This window comes from Cervus elaphus, chromosome 20 (assembly GCF_910594005.1).
Source record: "Cervus elaphus chromosome 20, mCerEla1.1, whole genome shotgun sequence".
NCBI classification, from domain to species: Eukaryota; Metazoa; Chordata; class Mammalia; order Artiodactyla; family Cervidae; genus Cervus; species Cervus elaphus.
Window position 1 is genome coordinate 49845528 of NC_057834.1, and position 23274 is coordinate 49868801.

Sequence of the window (23274 nt, forward strand, 5' to 3'; positions counted from 1 at the left end):
GTTCAACACTGCTAGTTATTAGAGAAGTGCAAGTCAAAACTACAATGAGATATCATCTCACACCAGTCAGAATGGCTATCATCAAAAAATCCACAAACAACAAATGTTGGGGAGGGTGTGGAGAGATGGGAACTTTCCCACACTGTTGGTGGGAATGTAAATTGGTACCACCACTATAGAGAACAGTACAGAGGTTCCTTAAAAAACTAAAAACAGAACTACCATATGACCCTGCAATCCCACTTCTGGGCATACATCCAGAGAAAAACATGGCCCCAAAAGATACATGCACTTCAACATTCCTGCAGCACTGTTTACAATAGCCAAGACATGGAGACAACCTCAACGTCCATTGACAGAGGAATGGATGAAGACATGGTACATACAGACAGTGAAATATTACTCAGCCTCCAAAAAGAATGAAATAAGGTCATTTGCAGCAACATGCGTGGACCTAGAGAGTGTCATATTATGTGAAGTAAGTAAGACAGAGAAGGAGAAATATCATATGACATCCTTTATATCTGGGATCTAAGAAGAAATGATACAAATGAACTTACTTACAAAACAGAAACAGACTCTCAGACTTAGAAAACAAACTCATAGTTGCCGGCGGGGTGGGGGTAAGGGGTGGGGGTGGAGAGATAGCTAAGGATTTCAGGAAGGTCATGTACACATTGCTAAATTTAAAATGGATAACCAGCAAAAACCTATTGTATAGCACATGGAACTCTGCTCACTGTTATGTGCCAGCCTGGATGGTAGGTTTGGGGGAGAATGGATACATATATATGTATGGCTGAGTCCCTTTGCTGTTCACCTAAAGCTATCACAACACTGTTAATCAGCTATAGCCCAATACAAAATGTTTTGGTGTTAAAAAAAATAAAATTAAAAACAGGAAAGTGCTTCTAATATTAATAATAAAAGCTCCTGAGCAATGCAATGGGTTAGCCTTATAAGGAAGGCAGTGATGTGCTTCATCATCTAACGAGATTAACAAAACACCTTATGGCACACTTCTTCATGCTGTAAAGAGATCCGTAGCATTGGGAATGTCCATATATAGAGAGGAGGAATGCACTGCAGTGGTGTTTGCTGGACCTCTAAGTTCTCTGCAGCTCAAAAAATTTCTTCTGATTCTAGGCATAAAGACAGCAACTGAATTTGAGGCAGGAAAATAAGCAGTTTATTTTTACCTGATAACAAAAGCAAAACCAGAAGAGGATCTAAAAGAATAACACCAATAAGGTACATCACAGTATACATTTTGATGTTGTTGAAATACAATTAAGACATTCATCTCTCTCTCTATATATATATGTGCACTTAATAGCCTACTTAATATTATACTGTGAAGATTCTATAATATCCATTGTGGATGTGCAATAATTTATTTAACTTTCCAACTAATACTAACCCAAAAGTAACTTTTTATAAACATTCAATAAACATTCATGTACATAAATTTTTTCCATAGCCTTGACTATATAAGCGCATTGATGTATTCTTATATAGCTTTCCAGAATTCTGCCATTATATTCAAATTCTGAATTATAAGATAGATAGGGTAAAAAAGCACATAAGCAAGATACACAGGCACACACATGCTAAACAATTTCTGCCCCAGAGATTCTGATACCAGTGAAAACAGACACACCATAGTTAAGTTGGTCTTGATTTTATGCATTTCTTTTTTAATAGTAAATTTGTTAAGAAAACAATGTTAATGCACAGTAAAGGGCTAAAGACAAAATAAAGGTACTCTCATTTGACAAAATAAGAGTCTAAGTTATTCTTCCATGAGATGAAACTAAAAATTGAAGACTCAACTACACAAGACTTCACTGTATATTTGGAATAAAATTTACTGGAATAAAACATAGTCACAATTGATCATAAAGTGACCACATAGCAAAACCAGCCTACAGTTTAAAAAAATTTTACAGCATCTACTTACTTTAATGTTTCAGCAAGAAAGAAGCTCTGCTGTACATCATCATGTGTAGGAGTAGAGGAGTACACATCCTTCACCCCAGAAAATCCGCCACTGACTCGGCAGTACTTCTCAATAGCCTGTGAAAGAGATCAGACAAGAGTCAGTTCCACAGAATTTCAAGTTTTGAAGGACAAGTTAAAGAACCATAGTCAAAAGTTCAGAGTGTCTATGAGAAGTTTATAGTTTCAGAATAAGACTTTTTTAATCAAATGGAAATAGCCTTGCACTGGAAAAATTAACTGAAGCATCCTGTTTGATGTAGAATGTCTCTCTTTCCAAAACTCTTTAATCTTTTTAAGACATTTTATATTTTCCTAACTTAGGAGTCAAATTTAGTCTATTCACACTGAGTTAGATCTGTCTGGTACAATAAAACCTCATTAATTCTGACAAATCAAGAGAGAAGTCAGTTTGAATTAAAAATTTTAAATGCAATTTTATCACTTCCAAGGATAAACAATTCGAATCATGCTAAAAGGTGTATTACTGAAGGAGCTCTCCACAGCAACAGCAATATGATATTTACTATAAACATACTATATGCCAGACAGTATATTATCATAATCCTATGAATTAAGCATTATAGTTGGTATAAACCGGCAGGAAGAGCCCACCCTCACACCTTTTACAATAATAATCACAAATATTGAGAGCTAACAATCATTAAGAATTTACTATGTGCTAAAGGCTCTTCTAAGAGCTTTAAATCTATTAACAATTAAATTTCTAACAACCCTATGAGGCTATCTTAATAGCTTTACTATTCAGATGGGAAAACTGAGGCAAAGAGTAATTTGCTCCACATTATTATTAACGACTATGTTCTACTGCCCAAAGGGGAGTTTATATTCTTAATTTATCTTTCTTCATCTTTGAACCTGTCTGAATAAAATATTCTGAATTAGAATCTATTCAAAACCCTGTTAATTTAAAACTATCAAACATTCTGCTTTTGTAGGTGTATTATACTTTACAATTAAGGCATACAGAAAAAGTTGAAAGCATGTATGGTTCTTTTCTTTCTCTACTCCACTCCACCCAACCCAGAGAAGCTGAATGAAGCCATGGTTATCTTACTCATCATTAACAGTAGGCTGTGGCTGTTTCTAGCCTTGCTACTTTTCTTACTTATCTGGTCTTCCTCCTTTCTGAAGGAGAGCTAATTAACACTTAAACTATTCATTTTTACATAATTCCTCTAAATAAGAAGCATTAAATGTTAGGAGACATTCAAGTCATATTCACTGCAGGATTACCTTACCTCTTTCCCCTATATTGGAGAATGGAATGGCAACCCACTCCAGTATTTTTGCCTGGAGAATCCCATGGACAGAGAAGCCTGGCGGGCTACAGTCCATAGGGTTGCAAAGAGTCGGACACAATTGAGCTTCTCCCATACATTGATTTACCTCAGCATTAGTAAGGCATTACTACACAACAGAAGTGTGTGTGTGTCCTATTCTCAAACCACTGTGCCAACATTTTGTCTCTTTCTCAACTGTGGCAGGACCCTCCTGCACAAAGTTCCCCTAGCAGCTGTGGTCCCAATTTTGGACCCAGGCAGAGAGAAGCAGCAACAATAAATGCTTTGTCTGTTCCTGCTCTGTATTTGTAATCACCTTGCTTCTATTAATAGTCTCTTAAACTCCATAAAGAACATCTATGTCTGAATGATAAATGACACATAAGTGTCCTCACCTTAGTTCAAGTCTTTATCACATCATTTCTATATTATTGCAGTGGTCTCCAAAACCCACCAACTTGCAGATTACAATCAGATCCTTTTGTTGTGTTACTCCCCACTAAAAAGTCTTCAGCAGTTCCTTCCCCTTTCATAAACCTTTAGTAGTCCCAGGATGGATTCTTAAAGTTAAGGAGTTTTAGTGGGTAAGAGATGGAGAAGAAAAAGAAGATCAGAGGGATTGTGAGCTAGGCAAAAGACTTTCTACCCCTACTTCGCGAATGAGAAACACTTGCATAGTACATGAGAAAAGTGTGTGTGTACGATGTCTGAAACACTAAGTATTCATGCCTTGACCTGACATGCAAGACTATCTACATGATGGCTCCAAACTTTTGTTTGTCAAGTTGACCCGTGAAACCTTCTTTTTACATAAACTCGTCTACATTCTGATCTAAAATACATCTTACACATTCTTGTCTGTGTAATTTATTAACACTATCTCACCTAGAATGTCCTTGGTTCTAGCAAGACTCCAAGTTTAAGGTAAATAATTTGAATATGAATATCCATTGTAATTAGTACTATTTATCATAATTAGTATGTCTCAGAGAATAAAATACTTCCTCACTTCCAGTGATAAGTTATACTTTCATGAAAAATTTTAATGATTTTTCTTTCTCCCAGGTACTGATGACCACAGAATTCTCTGAAAGGTTAGGGTTTTATAAGTAAACCATTTGTTTACTTTACTTACCAACCATTAAAAATTCCTCATTTCAAATGTGCATACACACACCCAGGTGGCACAGTGGTAGAGAATCTGCATGCCAATGCAGGAGACACAAGAGAGGTGGTGGGTCTGATCCCTAGGTCAGGAAGATCCTCTGAGTAGGAAATGGCAACCCATTCCAGTATTCTTGCCTGGAAAATCCCATGGACAGAGGAGCCTAGGGGGCTACAGTCCATGGGGCTGCAGTCAGACATGACAGAGCGTGCCCACAACACACACACACATATGGAGAGACAGAGAGTATGTGTGTGTTGGCATTATCTTTCAGTGCAGAAAAATTTTAACACTTCAGTAATCATTCTTGTGGTGCCACTAAGGAATTACTCTGAACACAAACTGAAATGAATGGGGGTTAATTTACCTAGGCTGTGAATCTGGGCAATTCTACAATGATTTTACTTTACTCTAGAGGTTAAGCATTAATAGTCAAGTATAGAAATTTTATAATCATAGTGAAAAACTGCCATGCTAAACATGAAGTAACATGGATGAGGACACATGGCACTATAGGAGGCTTAATTTAACACTCTTGCACATAAAATGAAATACTGGCTTATTTACCAGTGCTGCTTCCCAGCCCCACTCCCTGTATCTTGGATCATGAGTGAATCGCCACAGGTACCAATAGGTTTCAATGACTTCTGGACGGAGGATGTAATACTTTTCAGCCTGCCGGACTGCCACAGCTTCTACTGCACCATCAAACTTGAATGATTCAGGACCGAGCTTTAATGCTGTAACATGACAAAAGAAATAAATGGGCACAATAAACCATTTTTGTTGGGTTTGCCAGAGATTTTTCCTCCCTTGAAAGAATATAGTATGAAGTAATTTTATAGCTGTTTTATTGTTGCTGTTTTGCAAAATCAGTGACTTTAAAAGATCCACATTTGATTTTCTTATAAATATTCCTATTATTCTGACATGAAATATTTCTCATAAATAATGTATATCAACATACTGCTACATCTAACTAAAGTGACAAGAGTCTAGTAATTCTTTAGAAACAAATGTAAGGCTAGACATAAGCACATTAAATTTCTGTTTTGGTCCAAAATCAAATTAAAGAGATAAATAACTGTATTGTGCAAAATATTTTTTAAAAAGTCAAGACAATTTAGGTCTTTTTAACATAACACATACATGTAAAAAAACATTTCAGAGCTCAGATTTTGAGTTAAATTTAGCTGCAGATTATAATCTTTTAAAGTATACCATAGTATGTTAAGAAGCAATACATTTTAAAACTTAAGCTAGTTTTAAAATCATCTCTCTTCTATAACCTCTGTATGTACAGCTAAGAAGAGGTTCAAATTGCGAACCACTAAGAACTTAATCAGTAAATTGCCCATTTATCAGTCTGAATAAATATCTGAAACTAACAATACTGTAAATCAACCACAGTTAAAGAAAAAACTTAAAAGAAACCTGGCCATTACACATATACAACATTACATAAAATACCTTAAATGATATGATTTCCATTCAGGCTGGAATACAGTACTACATGAAAGGCTTTTAAAGAACCTCTTTCTAATCACACCCAGCACTCTAAACCTGGGCAACATAAAATCACCCTCCACTGGGATGTTGGAGTCACACACAATTACCACTCTCAGCTGTCATCTTTCTTTCTTTTTACTAGTTTGTATCAGTGCCAAATAATTTCAAGGTCTCTCACTTCTTTCAAGAAATGCTAGATACTTTTATATTTTCTCAGAAAAGGTAGCATAAGAACCATGCCAAAACAAAAGCAGGCCATAGTAGTTGGCATCATATTCACAATGGCCAAATTTTAGCATTGTAAGGGTGACACCATAAATTCCAAATAATCATAATTAAAATAAAGCATTTCATACCACTCCCCACACCAAAGAAAAAACACAAAACCAAAAAACACGGTAGTGATGGTAGGTCTGTTAAAAGCAAACTATGATCCAGAAGAGAGCTAAAAACCAAGTTGTTACTGCTAAGTCTTGGAGAACTAAAGTAGAACTTAAGCAGACGTTTTTAACCTGAGGACATAACTCTATGGTAGGCTTTGGAAGAGGGAGATAATGTTGTGTCCAAGAAGCCTCTGAAATTGCATGCAAAACCTTATGTGTGCTCATATAGTTCTGACCACCTCCTCAATGGGATTTGAGGTAAGGACTAACCAAGAAATTATTAATATATTGTAAGAAAACTTCTACTCAGCTTACTGACAAGATCTGGCATACAATCAAATATTACTGTCATTTTTTTTTTTAATTTTTATTAGTTGGAGGATAATTACTTTACAATATTGTAGTGGTTTTTGTCATACATTGACATGAATCAGCCATGGATTTACATGTGTTCGCCATCCCGATCCCCACTCCCACCTCCCTCTCTACCCGATCCCTCTGGGTCTTCCCAGTGCACCAGGCCCGAGCACTTGTCTCATTTAAAAATCTTTTTACAATAAGAAAAGTCAAACAAACATCATAGGCACCGAAATTATAGTAATCCAATAAATAGGAAGATAAGTCATTTACTCTGGGTTTCATGTTTTTCTTTTCTCAAAGACTAGGAGTGTTAAGTGATCATATGGAGTTTTCAAATGTTAACCTTAAAGCTAACTTTAAATTAGATAATAATCCCATAATCAGAATATCACTTGAATTAAAGTAGACACTGGCTGTGTGGAACTAATATTTTAGACTTACTAAAATTTTTATTTCAATGATTAATCATTCATAACTTCATTCATGAGGAGTTGGTGAGTAAAAACATATAAGTCTAATACACATACCATATCCATTATTTTTGCCAAATCATTGCTTTCATGTTTCTGAGGGCATTACTTCTCAGGTGCTCTTTTGCTTAAGCCAATGTTGTAAAAAATAATTTCATAACATTCTACCTCTACTTAATTTCTATTCCTTACCTAAAATTTCCCACTTACAAGTGATACATCATTTCTAAAAGGAAAATAATCCAATAGGAAAAATTTTGAGTCAAAATCATAAATAATTTAGTGCTTGAGTAAAAAGAACTCTAGAGGATACAAAAATCATATAATGAAGGTGAAGGAAAGAGATATGCACAAATTTGAAAAATGAAAGTAAAACATCAAATGCAATAAAAAGTCAGTTGTAAGACAGTAAGAGATAATTTTAAAGCAGGCACAGGTTTGTAAAGTCTTGGGAAATAAAATTCATACATGTCTTTCAAGGCAGGTAGAATCTGTAGAGATGGAAAAATAACTACACTTAAGGTAACAAAAGATAGTTAACAAAAGCTAAAAAGCACACGACAGAGGATGAGATGGTTGGATGGCATCACTGACTCAATGGACGTGAGTCTGAGTAAACTCCAGGAGTTGGTGATGGACAGGGAAGCCTGGCGTGCTGCAGTCCATGGAGTCGCAAAGAGTCGGACATGACTGAACGACTGAACTGAACTGAACTGAAAAAGCACAAAGAATATTCTTGGACATGCAATCTGACTACAGTTTGAATGGTCTAATAGCAAGAGAAGAATTTAAACTATTTTCCTGTATTCTTTCCAATCAACTTCTCTTAAGGAAACAATAGCTGTAAAAACTCTTAAAATATGTCCATTTCTCCATGTTCAATGGATGTTTTGTCCATTGGATGTGTTATACCTAAATAGATTAAATTCCACCCCCCCCAGATGTGACAGCACATAGTCTAAGGAAGGTTTTATCCAATTTCAATATGAAGTAAATTAAGTTATATAATAGTCATTATTTTAATAATGTTCAGCAGTTTGTCTGTCTTTTTAATCTAGAAACCCAGATAGAGAAAGTACTATATTCTGGAAGTCTTAAGATCTGGCCTGGCATTTATTTTGCATTATATCTCAGAATATGGGCTTCCCTGGCGGCTCAGATGTTAAAGAATCTGCCTACAATGCAGGAAACCCGAGTTCAACCCCTGGGTCAGGAAGATTCCCTGGAGAAGGAAATGGCAACCCACTCCCGTATTCTTGCCTGGAGAATTCAATGGACAGCGGAACCAGCAGGCTACAGTCCAAGGGGTTGCAAAGAGCTGGACATGACTGAGTGACCAACACTTTCACTTTTCATACCTGAGGTATGAATAAACTAAAACAATGTATCAATCTAGCTTCCCATGCAGATATAATGTCTTCCCAGGTGGCACTAGTGGTAAAGAACCCATTGGCCAATGCAGCAGACATACAGGACATGGGTTCGATCCCTGGGTCAGGAAGATCCCCTGGAGGAGAGCATGGCTACCCACTCCAGTATTTTTGCCTGGAAAATTCACAAGGACAGAGGAGCCTGGTGGGCTACAGTCCACGGGTTCACAAAGAGTCAGACACAACTGAAGCAACCTAGCACACATCACTAAATTACTGCTCTGTTTCATGAAGATTCAGCAATGTTTCCTACAAACCTAACTAAATATTAAGCAGTAGGCCATGTTTATCAGTAAGTGGAATATATGAAGAATACCAGATTTTGAAATAATGTTAATTCTAATTCCAACAAACTGAAGTGAAATCCCAAGGCAGTAATTACTGCATAAAATTAACCCAAATAACTACTAAGAAGTGGATATATTTTAAAACAAGTTAGCCAAAAATTATAGCACAGCTATAAGAAAATACAGCAGAAGATGTAATAACCTGGCAGGAAGTAAGCAAAACTGGACTGTACTTTTTAATTAAAAGATCTAAGCTGGAGATTAAAGATAAGTAAAAACAGTGAAAGACTTGAAAATACAGGATACAAATCAAATAGTAATCTTTTGGGGTATACTATGGGAAAGAGAGCCACAGGTTCTTGACTGGCAATGTGAAAACGACATCAGAGCAAGCATGATAGCAACAACCATAGACTGCATTTTTTAAAATTTCATTTAAACTCAAAACATTCTGAAGAAAACAGGTTGGATATTATTATCCCAATTTTTTGCAGATGGAGCAACTGAGGCTTAGGAAGGTTAAATGATTTACCTAAGACTCATAGTTAATAAATAGTGAAATATGGGATTTTTCAACCTAGTTCACAAGTTCTTCTCATAGTATCAGTGTTTCAAGTCAGCATTGGCAATATCATTATGAAATGTGAAAGAACTGTACAGTAATATGAGGAATCCTTTCATAACTCTGGTATTCTATGAATTTTTCAAAGGCAAGGAAGACATCTTGTTCACACTTTAACCCATAAGAATCCAGCACAGTGCTCGGCACAAAACATGTGCTCAGTACAGCCGCTATGGAAAACAGTGTGGAGATTTCTTAAAAAACTGGAAATAGAACTGCCATATGACCCAGCAATCCCACTTCTGGGCATACACACTGAGGAAACCAGATCTGAAAGAGACACATGCACCCCAATGTTCATTGCAGCACTGTTTATAATAGCCAGGACATGGAAGCAACCTAGATGCCCATCAGCAGATGAATGGATAAGGAAGCTGTGGTACATATACACCATGGAATATTACTCAGCCGTTAAAAAGAATTCATTTGAACCAGTCCTAATGAGATGGATGAAACTGGAGCCCCTTATACAGAGTGAAGTAAGCCAGAAAGATAAAGAACATTACAGCATACTAACGCATATATATGGAATTTAGAAAGATGGTAACGATAACCCTATATGCAAAACAGAAAAAGAGACACAGAAATACAGAACAGACTATTGAACTATGTGGGAGAATGTGAGGGTGGGATATTTCAAAAGAACAGCATGTATACTATCTATGGTGAAACAGATCCCCAGCCCAGGTGGGATGCATGAGACAAGTGCTCGGGCCTGGTGCACTGGGAAGACCCAGAGGAATCGGGTGGAGAGGGAGGTGGGAGGGGGAATCGGGATGGGGAATACGTGTAAATCTATGGCTGATTCATATCAATGTATGACAAAACCCACTGAAATGTTGTGAAGTAATTAGCCTCCAACTAATAAAAAAATTAAAAAAAAAAAAACATGTGCTCCATGTTTAATGGAGTGAATGATTAATTATAATAACCATAACAGACCATATTATAATGTGTCTGTTGAATGAAATCCTACTATCTTAGATCTAATATTTGATTTGTGGTCAGAATTTGCATAACAAGTATTATTATCATGGGTCCTAGTACAAACACTTAATATCCATTCTGTTCCTCGATGTCATACTAATTTCAGCTATATTTTAAGTATATATTTGATATCCTACAATATATTTTAACTTCAATTTGTAACTCAGGTCACTGACTTCAGATGCATTATGTACTAAGTTAAATCACCACAAAACGATATCTGCTTCAATGTCCTTTTGACTTAGTTATATTTTGTCAAGAAATGGAATCTTCACTTTAGTTACTGAGATAAGCTGAAGGGTCAATTTCACAGTAAGTTCAATTCCTTATTATATAAAAATAACTTGACAGATTAATCAACTAGGATAAATTTTAAGCCAATCATATCAGTTTCATAGTACCTGATGATATATTAACCCTGAAACATAAATTTAGTTATTTAACTAAAGCAACAATTCAATTTCTAAAATCACAATCAGAAATTCTAGCTTTCAGTTTTTCAGGGAGCCCATTATCCATTATTTCATATAGAAACATACATTTTTTAAGCCAGAGGAAAAACCTGGAAGACCATGCTCACTGTTTCTCAATGCTATTCTTCAGGCTTTTATTTAAATCTAACTGCCTTCTCCTTCCATGAAATCTTATATTTAACAAATACATATATACTGTTTATCTATCTAAGACTAAATGCATGTGTGTATATGTGCGTGCGCACACACACACAATATTTTTCACCCTTAGAAACCAACTTTTGTCACCTATAAAACTGAGTATCATCTCACTTTTTTTAGGTGAGGACACTGAAGTCCAGAAATACCACCTATTTCCCTAAAGCAACATGAAAGCTTCTTTTTAAAGGCACAAACAAGTTAAAAATTATTGGTGAACTAAGAGACAAACTACCAATTATCTAGATACCAATTATACATTCAATTTGACTAATATCTTTTGGCTATTCCTATTTTCACAAGAAGATAGGCAAGGCATGTAACCTAAATCAATTCTATATTCTTTTAAGCAACTCATTTTATAGAAGTGGAAATGAACTAATTCTTCTATATTAAAACAATGTTATCCCATACATTAAGCTCTACCTATTGTCTTTATTTTTTTTTTTTTTTATGTGAAAACCTCACACTGGAAGGATGCACGGGGCGCCAGAGGATGGAGAAGAGAGATGGACAGACACTAGATGCTTCTGAAAGGGAAAGAACCCAAGAAGTTATACTAATGGTGAAAAGATACAAGCCCTAAGAATTTGGCCTAAGTAAAGAAAAAATTAGAGTGATAACTGACATAACTGAAAAGAAATGAGTAAATCCAGAGATCTGGTTGGAGACTTTTACATACTCCTCTTGGAAACCTATGGCTTAAGCACACAAAAAGCAAAAAAAACAAAGATAAAGAGATTTATTAAGGTTAAACTAATAAACACATGCAGAATTCACCCAACAGAGAACACACATCCTTTTTGAGTGCACATAGATCGTTCACAAAAATTAAACATGCACCAGGCCATAAAGAAAGACTCAGTAAATGCCAGAGAGTCAACACCCTACAAACCATGGTGAGACCATGACATAATAAATTTTTAAAATATTAACAAAAAGATCACTTGTAAATCCAATATATCTGGGAACTTAAAAAACATTCTATTGATCCTTGTTAAAGAAAAAATCATAAGGGAGATTTTTCAATGTTCAGAGGACATAGTAAAATCACTATCTGTCAAAATTTATGGGACACAAAAAATTCCTCTTCCAATAATGGAGGAGTAGCTAGTATTGGACCAACCCTCCAAATTTAAAATATATATCTTTTCATCTGAAGACACCTAGGAGAGACTAAAAGCAGGCAGAAACTGGAGAGACTCAGAGACTTAGAAGGTCAAAGTACTGGGTGAGTTTCTGAGTTTGTTTTTTTTTTTTTTTCTTCATAGTTTTTTTTCTTTTTTTTTTTTTTTTTTGCCTAAGGCAGAACCCAGTCAGAATCAGGGAGCAATTAATACTCAGATAGAAATCTGTAGTTTGCTGGTTGTAGAATCAGAGGACAGAGTGTGGGTGACCACACCATCGAGAAAATGAAGGAGGAAACCCCCAAAAGGAGAAAGTCGAGAGCTAAAGTCTCAATTCTGTGTGTAGTTTTCTTTTCTTTTTTTTTTTTTTATTATTATTACTACCTATTGTCTTTAAAACAACTTCTTCAAAATCTTTATTTACAAAAACAGAATTCAGAATAATAATTTAAAAAAAGATTCAGGAACACATATTTAGAATTAAAATTCAAGTCTTAAAAAAAATAACTTACTATGTTAGAATAAATTATTTTGAAATGAAAATGCCTATTTATTTTCCTTCTAATCCCTGGACATATTTTTATCTTAAGATTATTTTAAACTAAACAATTAGCATTATTAATATTCTTACCAGTTCTGTCATAGGACTCATGACATGTACGTGCAATTTCCGCCCCCAGCTCTAAATAATGTCCAGCTTTATCCATTCTGGAACCATCTGCTCCTAGTACAAACATTCCCCCAGCAAAGCAGGCCAAATGCCCCATTTTCTTTTCCAAGTGTCCATTCTTCCATTCTCCAATAAAGGTAAGACCTCCACGAGACTTCCTAATAAGATGTTTTTCTATAGCCTATGAGAAAGAGTAGATATTCAAAATTTTAGAGGCAAAGTGTTAGTATTCAGATTTACTACATCCTTCTGGCACAAAACCTTGGTAAGACGATATTCTACAAAGCAGTAACTATCCTGAACTGAAAGACTTAACTTACAATAATTAAGTTTGGGAATGAACAATCAAGTTACATATAATATTAAACAAGTATTTCATTCACTACTATAATGAGACAAGGTGGGAGAGAGGAGACTGCCCTGAAGATTACCTTTCAACATAACATTTCCCGTATTACTGTTTTTCTACTTCTTGCTCTAAAGGAAATGCATAATAACCAGTCAGTTGAGGTCAGGATGACAAGTTACAACTCAGAGACCCTGCTAATTTATTTTCTATTTCATACAACCAAAAGTGAATAGGAAGAACAACACTCAAGTTAAACAGAAAAATATGATTTTGATAATTAGTTAAAATGGCTTCTTTTTCATATAACTGTTCAAGTATTTTAAGAAGGCTTAGTAGGTGAAATATCTTAATGTTATAAAACTTAGAAAAATAAATTGAAAGTTCAAACATAATTCCTTAGTCCCTTACTTCACAAACTTAGGCATTTGTTTTGGAGGCTGTGCCATGGTTAAGAGAGGCCATGAGATAATATCAATTTTATCCATTCTCCTAAAATGTCAATTTTACTTCTTCTGAAATGTCAACTTTACTTAAAGGAATGGGAATGATGAGAGAAATCTTTACTAAACCTGAATATAACACAAAGTAAAATCCATAACTACACAATTTTTAAAAAGAAAGCTAAGATGTAAGATCCAGGGATATGGATACCTGTAAGCGTAGAGGAAGGCCAGATGAGGATGGAATAATTTAAATACACTAGTTTAGAAAGACAAATTTACAAATGATTTATCTTAAATTAGAATCAATCTTAAAAATTCATAATCATTCCTACCTCTTCCATGCATACAACATGTCATTTATTTTACTATCTGTATATACTCTGTCTTCTAACATAATTCTGTTATCAAAGATAATTAACATTGCAAAAACTGCATACATGTCTCAAAATGAAAGTTAGCTAATTGGTTACTTAAACACTCTTATAGGTGCCCATTTTCGACCTAAGGACTAATAAAAACAGGATACAGAAAACAAATATAGAAATAAAATTAGGACACATAACTTATATAGCAGATGATTCATGGAAAATAAATTTTAATTTATGAGATTAAGTTTCAAAACAGGCATCATGCTTTTCAGAGTATTAATATATATCATTTTAAAACAATGACAAGTATGTTCTTTTCCCTATAGGAAAAATTATTAAAAATAAAAGGGAAAATGTTTTCAGATTTACATTATTACAAGAAAGTAGCAAACTATGAAGAAAAAAATGATTACACAATATACATGTCACACTTTATCAAAAATAAAAATATTAAATACACTCATTTATCAAATACTTCCTGAATACCTATTGTTTCAGGTCATGCAAGACAATAATAAATAAATTAGTCTGTCTTCAAAGAAGCTACAATCTAGTGGGAATGAGACGTGTGGCTATTTTCAACACTGTGATACTAAAAATGCTACATTCTTCCTAGATAGTAACTTTTCCTGCATCATAAAAATTTCTAGGTTTAAAGTTTAATAACAGAATAAAATTCTCCAACTTTTCAAAATCTAAGTCTTCATAAAGAATTTTAGAAGTCACCTACTATTCCTGATTATAATTTAGTTCATTTTCTTAGTCAACACACTCCTTCAAGAAACATTTATACATACGGTAGGCAAACCAGTACAATGAAACATGTTAGTTCAACTCCTGTGCATTTTCATAAAACTACAGAGATTAGTTCCTTAAAAAGTGAGAATATATATAGGTAAAAAGATCCTTGGTTTAACCTAAAGACAAAAGAACTATAACTCTGAGTACGGGTCATTGACTAGAGTCAGAATGGTGTTGTTATATATAAAATATACAACTTCAAAAAGTGATTAAATTATTAAAGGAATATGGGCTTATACTAGATCAGAAGCAAATAATTTACAAAGTGCCTAACACTTGGAAATACCACATATAAGTGTTTCCAAGAATGAAATGTCACAATTTTAAATGGCCACAACACTGTAGCACAAGGTTACATAAATATAAAACAATACAGAATAGTGGTTAAGAGTACAGGCTCTGGACCTAGACTGTTCAGACATGGGTTCCATCACTAACTAAGCTATGCAAGCTCTACTTCTCTGCACTTAAGAGGTCTCATGAGTAAAACGGTAGAGAAGATTAAATGATTTCACCTAAGTAAAAGGAATCAGAACAGTGCAAATACTGTAAAATGTAAAAAATACTATGAAAGTGTTTTGTCTTTACATTTCACCTATAAGGCTCTTGATGTGTAGGTTTAATTGGTCATTTCAAAATAGAAATGCTTATGGAAAAGTATGTTAAGTCAGAAGTTTTTCCAGGCTCTGCAGAAAATAGCTACAAATAATTGAAATAAATTTTCATACATAAATATGCTACATTAAATTCTTCAACAATTACTTTAAAGTGCTACAATAAAGGAAAACAATATATGGTTATTATATTGGAATACTAACAAACTCTAAGTGAATGTAAATAATAAAATATATACAGAATGTTCATCAATTTCTATCAAATACATATTTGAGATGTTAAGCAGGTAAATGTTCCAATAATAATTACCTCAATAGCATCATCATACATTTTTCTGGCTTCATGGTCTGTTTTATCTGACATCAACCATGCTTTTAGTAAGTACTCATAAAAACTGTCTCCTAGCCCGCCAACTGATGTGTGATCTGCAACAGAAAAGAAAAGGATGGAGGTGGAAGAAAGAGAAGACAGAGGACAAAAAAATAATACTTTTTAATTATAATGACTATATTATGTATCAGTAATTTAAACATTATATTGACAGCCCTATTGCCAACATACTTCAAATTTAATCCAGTAGGAGGGTACCATAATCACTCTTCTCTACATCTGAACCCAATTTTCTAGAAAATCTTTTTCTGCTTGATGTGAAAGTAGTCTTTTTCAAGTATTGATGAGTACGTGGAAATAACACCAGTGATGGGAATGTATATCCACTTTGGAAAACAATTTGGCAGTTTCTTTAAAAGATAAACATATATACCTACCATAAAATACAAATACTCCACTCTTGGTTTACTCATGAGAAAAAAAGGACATACATCCACTCGAAGGCTTGTGTGTTCACAGCACTTTATTTGTAACAGCCCCAAAGTGAAAATAAGCCAAATGTCCATGAACAGGTGAATGGATAAACAAATTGTGGTATTCCACAAAGTGGGATTATACTAAGAACAATACACACAATATGGATGAAGCTCAAAATAATTATGCTGAGTTAAAGCATCTCACACGCTAGTAAAGTAATGCTCAAAATTCTCCAAGCCAGGCTTCAGCAATACGTGAACCGTGAGCTTCCAGATGTTCAAGCTGGTTTTAGAAAAGGCAGAGGAACCAGAGATCAAATTGCCAACATTAGCTGGATCATCGAAAAAGCTAGAGAGTTCCAGGAAAACGTGTATTTCTGCTTTATTGACTATGCCAAAGCCTTTGACTGTGTGGATCACAATAAACTATGGAAAATTCTGAAAGAGATGGGAATACCAGACCACCTGACCTGCCTCTTGAGAAACCTATATGCAGGTCAGGAAGCAACAGTTAGAACTGGACATGGAACAACAGACTGGTTCCAAATAAGAAAAGGAGTACACCAAGGCTGTATATTGTCACCCTGCTTATTTAACTTATATGCAGAGTACATCATGAGAAATGCTGGGCTGGATGAAGCACAAGCAGGAATCAAGACTGCCGGGAGAAATATCAATAACCTCAGATATGCAGATGACACCACCCTTATGGCAGAAAGTGAAGAGGAACTAAAAAGCGTCTTGATGAAAGTGAAAGAGGAGAGTGAAAAAATTGGCTTAAGGCTCAACATTCAGAAAACTAAGATCATGGCATCTGGTCTCATCACTTCATGGAAAACAGATGGGGAAACAGTGTCAGACTTTATGTTTTTGGGCTCCAAAATCACTGCAGATGGTGATTGCAGCCATGAAATTAAAAGACGCTTACTCCTTGGAAGGAAAGTTATGACCAACCTAGACAGCATATTAAAAGCAGAGACATCACTTTGCCAACAAAGGTCCGTCTAGTCAAGGCTATGGTTTTTCCAGTGGTCATGTATGGAGGTGAGAGTTGGACTGTGAAGAAAGCTGAGCGCTGAAAAATTGATGCTTTTGAACTGTGGTGTTGGAGAAGACTCTTGAGAGTCCCTTGGACTGCAAGGAGATCCAACCAGTCCATCCTGAAGGAGATCAGTCCTGGGTGTTCATTGGAAGGACTGATGCTGAGGCTGAAACTCATACTTTAGCCACCTCATGCGAAGAGCTGACTCATTGGAAAAGACCCTGATGCTGGGAGGGATTGGGGGCAGGAGGAGAAGGGGATGACAGAGGATGAGATGGCTGGATGGGATCACTGACTCGATGGACATGAGTCTGAGTAAATTCCGGGAGTTGGTGATGGACAGGGAGGCCTGGCATGCTGCGATTCATGGGGTCGCAAAGAGTTGGACACGACTGAGCCACTGAACTGAACTGAACTGAAAGGAACCAGAAAAAATAAGAGTACATATAAAGGATTGCATTGATATAAGATTCTAAAAAATACAAACCTATCTATAATGATAGAAAGCAGATCACTGGTTGCTTGAGAAAGGAGTGAGAAGGGGAGTAAGGAAAAAAAATCATAAAGGGGTTACGAGGAAGTCTTTTGGGGTAAACATATGTTCACTCTTTTGATTGTAGTGATAGTTTACATAAGTATATACTTATTTTAAAGCTTATTGAACTGCATACTTCAAACACATACAGCTTATTCTATATCAACTTTACCTTAATAAAACTGTTTTTACAAAATCAAGTAAACAAAATAAAAAGGATATTTGGAATCAGTCCAAACCGATCAGTAACATCAACAAACTTAATTTGTTTCAATTCATCTTTTAAAATAAACTGAGACTCACTCTGGATTTTTTAAAATTCTATCTTCTTAATCTACATAAATAGTTTTTATTAAAGACACACATAAATACTAAAATTGTGCAGGAAATTAAAAAGAAATGGTGAAAAGACAGATGAGGATGGATAGGAGCTTTATACAGAAGACTTAAGGAGAGTAAAGAAAAAGAATGTAAACTGATCAAAGTTAGAGCTGTCAGGGGTACTGGTGATCCAGTTAGAATTGGAAATTATAAATTTGTTGTCATCTTAGTCACTCAGTTGTGTCCGACTCTTTGCAAGTCCGCCAGGTTCCTCTGTACATGGGATTTTCCAGGCAAGAATACTGGAGTGGGTTGCCATTTCCTTCTCCAGGGGATCTTCCTGACCCAGGGATCGAACCCAGGTCTCCTGCACTGCAGGCAGATTCTTTACTGTCCGAGCCATTAGGGCCCAGGTTTGTTATAAATTTGTAGTGACTTTAACCTTTATTATTGATGATTTTCACCAGCAATGCTCAGCTGACAATGGATGAATGGAAAAGGTACATGGCTGGGTTGATACAAGCATTGGATTTGTAGGACAGGTAACACAGAAGACTAAAGGTACTGGAGTATTCTCACACTGGTTCAGATACTATGTAGTCTAGGCTGCATAGGAAAGGAAGCAACAGGTGATCTTTACTCCACTGTTCACCTATTGCACCCAGCCAGTAAAAACATCAGCCCACCTGAGAGTCTATTTTATTCTTATCCCCAAATTCACAATTTTCACCATCAATGAGAACCTCAGCATTGCTTGTCAAGTTTTCTATGACCCCTTGATTTGTGCTCTTTCCCATTCCCTAAAGCAGAGATTTTAAATCTCTTTTTCAAAAGACCTCTAAGGGACTTCCCTGGCAGTCTAGTGGTTAACAATCTGCTTTGCAATGCAGGGGATGTGCATTTGATTCCTGGTTGTGGAACTAAGATCCACGTGCCACGGAGCAACTAGGCCTGTGTGCTGCAACTACTGAGCCTGTGTGTTCTAGAGCTCACGTGCCACACAACTAGAGAGTCCATGCTCTGCAATGAAGATGCTGTAACTAAGACCCAACATGAAAAATTAAATAAAGAATAATAATAATTAAAACCTCTACAGCTCTATCTCTTCCTTAATCTCAGTAAACAACCAAAACTTCAAATTCATAGAAAAACTACAGATCACGGACCCCAAAAATGCATCTTTCAACTATCTGTACCCCCATCTATCAATTTATCTGTTTCTTTTGCCTGTTAAAGAGGAAAAAGTGTTCCTTCTCTGCTGTACACACTCTGCCTAGCTCTGAACACTAACCACTTCTGTTTCCTTTTCAGGAGTCTCTCTCTTGGTTTATCTTTAACTTCTCCCTGTCAACTGAAACTACCTCTTATTATTAACACCTTAAAATAATCTAATCTTTCCTGACTCTACCATAATCTTTTGGTTTGATATTTATCAGGTATTTACTGAAAGGATGAAGAGAAAGAAATCATGGATGAAGTCTAGATTTCTTGCCAGTGCAAATGAGTGAACCAACAGTGGGGCGCTCTTCCCTGAAACTGGGAATACTAGAGGGGGAAATGACTTAAAGTGGGAGGAGTCTGAATCTTGGGCATGATGAATCTGAGGGACTAAATGGATATCTAAATGGGTATAACAAACATGGAAATCCAGAGACATAAGTTGGCAGTATACCTTTGGGAGTTATAAAATTGGGATTTATAAAAATGTATCTGAGCCATCGTGGAGTTCACTCAGACAGCATGTAAGACATGATCAAAGGACACAAATGGTCCTTTGGAACATCACAGTTATAAAAGTAATTAAGATAATATGTAGGGCATTTAAAAATTTTGCACTTTGGCCTCACACATATATTTCTCAATATACTGTAGATCTAAGGATTAACAAATGAGCAGGAGAAGAAAACATAAAAAGACTAAAGTAGATGAAATAATAAGAAAAACCTTGGAAAGGTAAATGTCTTGTCATCACAGTTTAGAGGCAATGATTTTCAGATAGGTGAATTACTGCCAGGGTTTACAGATTTAGTTACAGGTTAGTTACTTAGGTTATAGGATGCAGTCCCGTCCTGCCTAACAGGTTCTCATCAGCTCTTCTAGAATGTTATGTTTATATATTCAATAAATAAATACACAGCAGAAGCCTGAGATCCTTGGTTAACTATGGAATTTATCACCCAGTAGTCTGACTTTATTTGAACCACTAACCCATGCCCGCCTTGGTGTCAAATTTGATGTACCATGTCACTCCATGATCCTTTTGAAATTCAGAAATTGATAACACATTAGAAAGTAGAAAGTACTACTAAATACCAATGGTTACATGTCTTAACATGTCATAAAGTTAACGAGGTTCTAAGAAGCTAATTCTTGAAGTGTTCTTATAAGAAATTCTAGAATAAACATATCTGTATCATATGCTATATAGTTTATGAAGTATTTTTAAATATATTCATTATCTCATAAATATGACTCACTTAACTGTCTTAATAAAATAAGTACAAATAACAGATGAAGGAACAAAGGCATGAGGTTAATTAACTTATCTAAATTATTAGGCAGAAAAACCTGGATTAGTCTTTCAACTCCAAATATTATACCCATTCTTACTTTTTTCATATTTTAAATCAGTAGTATGAAATTTAATGAATCAGTAATGATGTTTCCTATATCTTCTTCACTTAAGTCATTCAATGGCATAGGTTAAGTAGTGTACTTAGAAAACTAGTGAAAAAATGAAGCAAAAAAAAACAGGTATTAATGATGTGCCTTTAAATCTAGGTTGCTTACTACATTCTTTTATATCTGTTGCTAAGTACTTTTCCTGAAGGTAATTACCATAATTCTTCTCTGTGATTGCTGTGTGCATGTCACAGACATTATCATTACTCTAATTATAATACAGTTAGCCAAAGCTGAATTGTTACATTTCAGCTCAATTCACTGTTTGTTTTGCAGACTATTTATAGTTATGACAGATGCATACTGTTCAAAGATAATAATGGAATTTGATATACTTTTCAGAAGCTGATATGAAATATACAGAAATACGAAAAGGAACAAATTGGACAATTTAATAAGGACTGCAGCTGCTAAAGGGATATCAGGGTAGCTCCCCTAAAATTTTAAAGACCTCTTGCCAAAACAACCAGTGAATAGCTCTTTTTATAACATTCTCAAAATTAATAACTGCTGCGGGTGAAGAAATTCTAAAGAAGTAATCTGGATTCGTTTTGTGGGAAAAAAAACAAGTATGAATAAAATAATTTTTTTTACTGCAATTTTTACTGTGGTAAAATATATGCATATAACATGAATGTTGCCATTTTTACCATTTTTAAGTGGCATTAATTACATTCACAACGTGGTACATTGTCATCATTTCCAAAACTTTCTCATCACCCCAAACAGAAATGCTGCACCTATTAAGCAATAACTCCATTCTCCTCTCAACCAAGCCCCTGGTAACCCCCAATACACTTTCTGTCTCTCTAAATTTGACTAGCTATTTGATATAACTGGAATTATATAATATGTCATTTTGCAACTGGCTTTCCTTTTAGAATAATATTTTCAAGGTTCATCTATGTTGTACCATGTATAAGAACTTCATTCCTTTTACAGCTAAAAAACATACCACTGTATGTATAGACCACATTTTATTTATCCATTTGAAGGATGTGGACACGACTGAGAGACTTCACTTTCACTTTTCTTGTTTCCACCAGTATTGTGAATGATGTTGCCGTGAACATTGGCATGCAAATATCTCTCTGTGTCTTTGCTTTCAAATCTTTTGGGTATATACCTAGCAGTTGAATTGCTCGATCATATGGAATTTTATGTTTAACTTTGTGTGAAACCACCAAACTGTTTTTCACAGTGGCTATACCATTTTACATTCCCACTAGTAGTATGAAACGGTCCCAATTTTTCCACATTCTCACCAACACTTATTATCTGTCCTTTTGATTACAATCTTCCTAGTAGGTGTGAAGTGACATCTCATTATGCTTTGATTTGCATTTTCCTAATGAATAATGATGTTGAGCATTTTTTTCATGTGTTTGTTTTCCATTTGAATATCTTCTTTGGAAAAAACTCTATTCAAGTTCTTTATCTACTTTTTAATTGAGCGTTTGTCTTTTTGCTGTTGAGTTTGAAGCTGAGTTTGAGAAGCTCTTTATACATTCTGGATATTAAACCCTTATCAGATATATGGTTTGCAAGTATTATTTATTTGCAAATAAATTCTCATTCTGTCGGTTGCCTTTCAATCTCAAAACAATATCCTTTGATGTACAAATGTTTCTAACTTTAATGAAATCCAATTTATTTTTTCTATTGTTGCTTGTACTTTTGAAGAAGTCACTGCCAAATCCAAGGTCATGAAGATTTGTCCTTCTAAGAGTTTTACAGTTTTGGTTCTTAAATTTAGGGCCTTTGATGCATTTTGACTTAATTTTTGAATCTGGTATAAAGTAAGTGCCCAACTCCATTCTTTTTCATGTGGCTATCCAGTTTTCACAACACCATTTGACGAAAAGAAAGAGTTACAATTTTAATTAAGATGTCATCAATAAGATACTATTGGTCATTTGAAAGGCTGGCAATTCTCAAACAGTGGTTTATTTTTTCCGTATTCTAAGATTTTGGTGTGCAAGATAGCATCTTCTTCTTATTTAAAAATGCTTTTAATTTTACTTCAAAAGTAACAGATATCCATTATCAGATTAGGTTAACGGAGGTAAACAAAATTAGAAAATAAAAACAAACATTCAGAAAAAAAAAACACAAGGGACAATCTGGTTCCTATTCTTGTGGTGTTTGTTTTCTCTCTTTTCCTAAATAGCTTTCTGCTGCTGCTGCTGCCAAGTCGCTTCAGTCATGTCCAACTCTGCGACCCCATAGACGGCAGCCCACCAGGCTCCCCTGTCCACAGGATTCTCCAGGCAAGAATACTGGAGTGGGTAAATCCATGGCTGATTCATATCAATGTATGACAAAACCC

At 35.1% G+C, this 23274-nt stretch overlaps 1 protein-coding gene across 1 annotated transcript in view; it reads right to left on the reverse strand.

Annotated features, from left to right (window-relative positions):
• Positions 1-23274, reverse strand: part of MAN1A2 (mannosidase alpha class 1A member 2) — a 156295-nt gene that overhangs the window by 28207 nt on the left and 104814 nt on the right. The window contains exons 9-12 of the mRNA XM_043875727.1: positions 15869-15984; positions 12945-13164; positions 5035-5207; positions 1961-2076 (exon numbers count right to left, since the gene is read on the reverse strand). Coding sequence (XP_043731662.1) covers positions 1961-2076; positions 5035-5207; positions 12945-13164; positions 15869-15984 — 625 coding nt within the window. The remainder of the gene's footprint in view (positions 1-1960; positions 2077-5034; positions 5208-12944; positions 13165-15868; positions 15985-23274) is intronic.